Below are 6000 nucleotides of genomic sequence, written 5' to 3' on the forward strand. Positions count from 1 at the left end.
ATGTCAGAGACTTCCGGGGAATGAGGGATTCCCCCGCGGCCCCGCCCCCCCTGCACATGTCCCACACGCATGCGTTTATATATCGCCAGTGCCGGTTGATGAGCGGACAGGTTATAAGCGCTGCCATTGGCTCTGACCATTTCAGTCGGAGCAGTGGGAAATCCCTTATCGCTCTCAAATGCCTCCACCGCTGTGAAACAACAACAACAACAGTGCTAGCTAGCAAGCTAGCAACCTATGCTGAAAATGGCAAGTTTTGATGGAGATTTGGATTGTGCAATAATTTATATTAAAGCAGGCCCGCTTGGTACTTTCACTGGATAGTTGTAAAGATAAGGGAGCATTTCTTTTGCTATACCAGAATGAGAGTGAGTTGAGCCAGACTCTTCCCTGTGAAATGAAGTGTGGAGATAGTCTGGCTAGGCGGACGGTAGTCTCTCTCCCCAGACTCAAATATTACGTTGAATCGCTGCGTTCCGCATACTACATGAATGAGTCTGTGCCACATCACAGCCACTGCTGGTTTTTGAAGGCGGGTTGAAATTGAATGAGTGACAGGTCGTAGCACCGATGAGAGAGCGGTTCGAAAAATGGGCTGGCCTCCCGGTCCCCCAGCCGGCTGAGGGAAAGTGTCCCAGACCCAGAGAGAGAGCTCTGCAGCATGCAGTAAAAACTCTCGTAACGGACAAGCCCGTCTTTTATTGTCACACGAACATCACAATACATGCATGCGGCCACAACACACTCATGCTGACGGTGGCCGGTGAAAAGTGTCCTCTGCATTTAACCCATCCAAGCATGTCCTTTCCTCCGGGGGGCAGGCCAGGAGCAGTGGTCGCTTTCTCGTACAGCGCCCGGGGACCAACTTCGGATGTTGTCGTCACTGGTCGGATGACGATGACGATCTGATCTTCTGCATGTTTTTGGTTGGGGGGTTATATACGGAGGAGCCCCCTGGGGGAGCACGGGGAGAACATGCAAACTCCACACAGAGAGAAAGGCCCTTACGACGAGATACCCCACCTGGGCAGTAGGCACTGAAGATATGGGGGGGAACACAACCACAGCGCCCACAGTGTCCCAGGCGAGAATCGAACTCAGGACCTTCTGACTGTGAGGCGACAGCTCTACTACTGAGCCACCGTATATACAACGTATATACAACTAGAGATGGGCCGATAGCATTTTTTTCAGACCGAGTACGAGTACGAGTACTTAATTTTGGGTACTCGCCGATACCGAGTACCGATACGAGTACTTTTTGTTTTTGTTGAGTAACCACTTATTTTACCCCCTTTTTTCCCCCAATTTCGTTTCATTGTCATGCCTTGTACTTTTAATGATACTGTAATGTTCAATTACCACAATGAAAATAATAACACTGCTGATTCTTAAGATACTGTTTATTTGTTTACAGTTTCTTTACCTTCTTTAAGCAGCACACACCAGCACAGCCAAAACCCAAAACAGAATTGAGTACAACAGTATGTTAAATAATAGTAAACAGTCAAATAAATGCTTAGTAGTCACTCTCTGTAACTCTCTCTGTAACTCTCTGAGTTTTTGTATTAATTGTAAATTACACAGTACTCGGGCCAGAGTATCGGGACGTTCTCCCGATACCGATACGAGTACTTGAGTACGGTATCGGCGCCAAGTACCGATACCAGTATCGGTATCGGCCCATCTCTATATACAACGTAGTGTATATCAGCGTAAGAACTCTCATGGGTCTGGCGTTGAGACTAGGCGGACGGTGGCCGGTTGGAAATGTTCTACATATCACCCACTGCCAACCCTATTATTAAGAATACGCTGTGCAGCGCACCTTCAGTTTAGAAACAGGTCTTGGCTGTATACTTGCGGTGCTCATGTGTTTTCTCTCTGCCAGTCATTACAGAGTTGGACGGCTTGGCCAAAGGCCAGGACAACTTTGGTGGAGGAGGGATGGGGGCGGGGCCAGGTGGGCGCGGCAGCGGCAGTCGGGGCAACTACAACGTGAGTGTGGCCCACGTACGCGCCGTGCAGCAGAAGGCCCGGCTGGCCGTGGTGTTCCTGGAGCGCGGGTTCGAGGCCAGGGAGCCATGCCTCAGAGCCTTGACAAGCAGAGGAAGCCAGCTTGAGTCCATTGCCTTCCGCAGTGAAGACACTTCTGGACAACAGGTAAAAGAAATAAACACAAAGAAGAGAGACTGTGTTATATTTAAAGCAGCTACGAGCAACTTTTTCGATTGTTATTAAACAGTATCAATTTAATATCAATGCATCACATCTTACCTCTAATAGTAGACGAGACCAACGCAGAGTAGTCTCGCTTGAACCCCGAGTGAATCGGCCAGTGTTAGTCTGTCTGTGGCCAGGGAAGATCAGGAAGTGAAATGAAACGGTTTGCAGCAGCCACTTCGGCCATAACCACAAAATAACTTCCAAAAACCTGTTAGAATATAACGAGAGATGTTCGCGAGAGTATGCATGGCGTTCACATTGTTTATGCTATGTTGCTAGGCAGCGCGAACGGGTGAAGGCAGGCAGCTGCGTTTCACTTCCGGGTTTCACTTCCGCGTTTATCCGGTCCGGCGGTAAGGAGAGAGAGAGAGAGAGCCCCCTGTTGACGCGAGTTTAGACAGACACAGACTTAATAATCATCTAAGGGAGCAATCTCCGATTCACACGGCTTTGGTCTCAGCTACTATTATAGGTAAGATGTGATGCATCAATATTGTAATTATACTGTTTAATAACAATCGAAAAAGTTGCTCGTAGCTGCTTTAAGGTTATAAAACGGGTACCTCAAATTAAGCGATCTCATTGGTTCATAGCCCTTGTATGTGTGTGTGTGTACCTACCACGGCTATGACGTCATTCCTTTGCACAATTCAATATCACACTGCAGCTGAGAAGGGTGTTCAAGCAGCACTGCAGACCGGTTCATAGGTAGAGTATTAATAACTACTCTCTTGAGAGTAACAACTACTCTGAAAACGCCACTGAATGACTGAAACACTAGCTTGTTACAAGTCACGTTTTTCTCTATGGTAAATTAGTTTTGAAATCCGTTGCTCGGTTGTTGAAATGATTGTGTTTTACAACTACCAAATTTACTAGTTAAACCGGAGATAGCTGGTGTTGCTAGTTGCTAGCTACCTTACCTACCTAACTTACCTACATTACACAGCAACTGCTTCACTCTATGAGCAGTGCAGGCAGCCAGGAGGGCCAATTTCATTTTGAACATTAGTATTTATTATCTATTACTTTCATATTGCCATCCTTGGTGATATATGGTTATTGTATCACGGCTAAGGGGCTTGTCACAGAACAACGCCCCTTAGCTGTAATATACTTACTATATACCATGGTCTGTCATGAACTGTTGCTTAATTGGACATTAAGGATTGCCTTGAGACTATTGAGACTAATGATTGGCTGGAGCCAGGAAAAAGTTGACTTGGTGCTAGTTGTTCATCCTCTCGTCATCCTCAGGGCAACAATGATGACGTGATCCTGTCCTGTTGCCTCCACTACTGCAAAGACAAGGCAAAGGACTTCATGCCTGATCAGAGAAGTATGTAGCATTGATTGCCATCCATTCTAAATCTGTATCGCTGTCTCTTAAGCTGGAAACATGCTACAACGTCAGCCTAGACTTGGAGCGTTGCCGACGGCAGCTAGACCTACAGTTGGGTCCATGTATATTTGGACATTGGACACAATCTTCATAATTTCAGCTCTGTACACCACCACAATGGACTTCAAATGAAACGATCAATATGTGCTTTAACTGCCGCCTCCTAGCTTTAATTCGGGCTATTTACATCCAAATCAGTGTTGGAATTACATTACATTTTAAGGGACCAAAATGAAATGTTTAGGGGCCAAAATAATTGTTACAGTATGTGTCCAATGTGATTCAAGTTGATTACTGTCAAGATTACATTTAAAACTGTTTAACTGCCATGCGATCCTGAGTCATCTCTAACCTCTCTCGGTCTCCCTCTGCCCCCTCCCCCCTCCCACACAGGTGGGCCAGTGCGCTTGCGGAGGGAGGTGGTCCTCCTTACGGATGACCGTAACCTGCGTGTCAAAGCTCTGACCCGCAACGTCCCAGTCCGAGACATCCCTGCTTTCCTCAGCTGGGCCAAAGTGGGCTGAACCAGGCTAGGCTGAGATCCAGGGAACTCAACTGCTGAAGACCTGCTCGCCACTCAGCCAGGAGAGGAGAAGACACACTTAAGCAGAGGAGGGAGAGACGAAATGGAGGGAGAGTGAGGGAAATGGAAAGAGAGGGAAGAACCACTTGTTGTGAAATAACAAGCAAATCTAAAGCTAGATCTGCGTGGTTCCAGTGAGCTTTTCCCCTCTCGTGATAAAGTGCGTGTGTGTTGTTATGTGTGTTTCCCCAGAGAGAGAGGGACACTTGATAAGTCTTAGGAAGGCTGGACTGGAGGAGAGGAAGGAAGAGGTAAAGATGGAGAGTTTTGAATAGGAAGTTGTCTGGTCCAGCCACCTGCCTCTAGTCTGCACCCAGTTAGTGTGTTTACTACGCCAGCACGATTACAATTTGAGGCTATGATAGAATGAGCTAGAGAGGGAGAATGTTTATGGCCATGAGTTGAAGACAGAGAAGTTAAAGTATACACACGCACATCTCTTTTCCAGGTGCCGAGTCAAAAAAAGTTACTTCATGAGATTCAGGAAGACTCGCGACACTGTTGGTAGCTCCCGATATTTTTCTGATTTATTTTACAGTAAAAATGACAACGTTTCGACCCCTCACAGGCTCTTCATCAGGTTTGCAAAACCTGACCTGACGAAGAGCCTGCGAGTGCTCGAAACGTTGTCATTTTTACTGTAAAATAAATCAGAAAAATATTGGGAGCTACCAACAGTGTCGCGAGTCTTCCTGAATCTCATGAGTTGAAGACAACATGTAATTAAGGCTGTAGTTTGCATTTCCACATCTCTCCGAGGGCTCTGCCTTTTAGGCTCGGTGCTTAAAGACCTCCGGCCAGATCCTGGACAGTTTAGATTCACAAACTATTCTTGACAAAAACAAAGTAATAACCGCTCCAGGTGGGGTTTTGTCCAATCGTAAGAAAACAATCCGATCATATTCAGCAACGCAAAGCAATACCAATGGAATGCGAGCAAACGGGTGGAGACAGCAAACCGTTTGACACTTGGTGCCACGGGTGCGACACATTATGGGAACCAGGTGTTTGTTCTGCACTGTGTGCTCAACCAGCAGAAAGTGCTCTTTTCTACGTGAGGTACATCCCAGACACGACACCGCTATGTGTGCACTCCTGATACCTGAACACACTGAGCAACGATTACAGCCCCCGCCCTGAGCGACGATTACAGCCCCCCTCCCCTCCCTGCCACGAGCATTTCAGGCTCAGAATGCTCTTCTGCTTTAAGCCCTGGTAGACTGCATAGCAGTATAGCGGAGCTGAAAGAAAGGTATAGGTGGAGAGGAACCAAGCTGGAGGTTGTATATCTGTAGGGGGAAAAGGAAAGAGGGCCTGCTTGTACTGAGGGATAACAAACGCCCTCATGCAACCTTAACCCCTTCCTTCAAGGGATTGTGAAGTGGTCCCTGCTAAACCAGGAAGTGCCTGGCTTCTTCCTCCAGCTTGATGTTGACCTCGAGTTATCTCAAAGTTTAAAAAAAGAGAAAGAGGTTCTTATGATTTATCTCTGTTGCTTTTGAGCTCATATTATGTAAAAAGTTGCACTTCCTCCGTTGAGGTGAGGTTATTTCTCTTATATTTTCTAGACTTGGTTTGATGAACATTTTCAAGAGGTTCCCAACTATGATGTGTTAAGTAGTTATGAAGTCCAGCCATGCATTAAATTTGGACAAGATCTGGGTGAAAAGCTATTGGCAAATATCAAATATTCATATTGTTTCAAGTTGCCCATTGCACATGATTATCTAACCCAGGGGTTTTCAAAGTCTGAGAGTGTGGGCCTCCCCACAGACAAAGCTTGGGAAAA

The 6000-nt window shown here is 46.5% G+C and overlaps 1 protein-coding gene across 1 annotated transcript in view; it reads left to right on the forward strand.

Annotated features, from left to right (window-relative positions):
- Window positions 1-4751, forward strand: part of smg6 (SMG6 nonsense mediated mRNA decay factor) — a 54125-nt gene extending 49374 nt beyond the window's left edge. The window contains exons 16-18 of the mRNA XM_083635327.1: window positions 1892-2163; window positions 3484-3565; window positions 4022-4751. Of these exons, the coding sequence (XP_083491453.1) occupies window positions 1892-2163; window positions 3484-3565; window positions 4022-4152 (485 nt within the window). The 3' untranslated portion in view covers window positions 4153-4751. The remainder of the gene's footprint in view (window positions 1-1891; window positions 2164-3483; window positions 3566-4021) is intronic.
- The last annotated feature ends 1249 nt before the right edge of the window (window positions 4752-6000 follow it).

This window comes from Poromitra crassiceps (genome assembly GCF_964638095.1).
Source record: "Poromitra crassiceps genome assembly, chromosome: 1".
NCBI lineage: Eukaryota > Metazoa > Chordata > Actinopteri > Beryciformes > Melamphaidae > Poromitra > Poromitra crassiceps.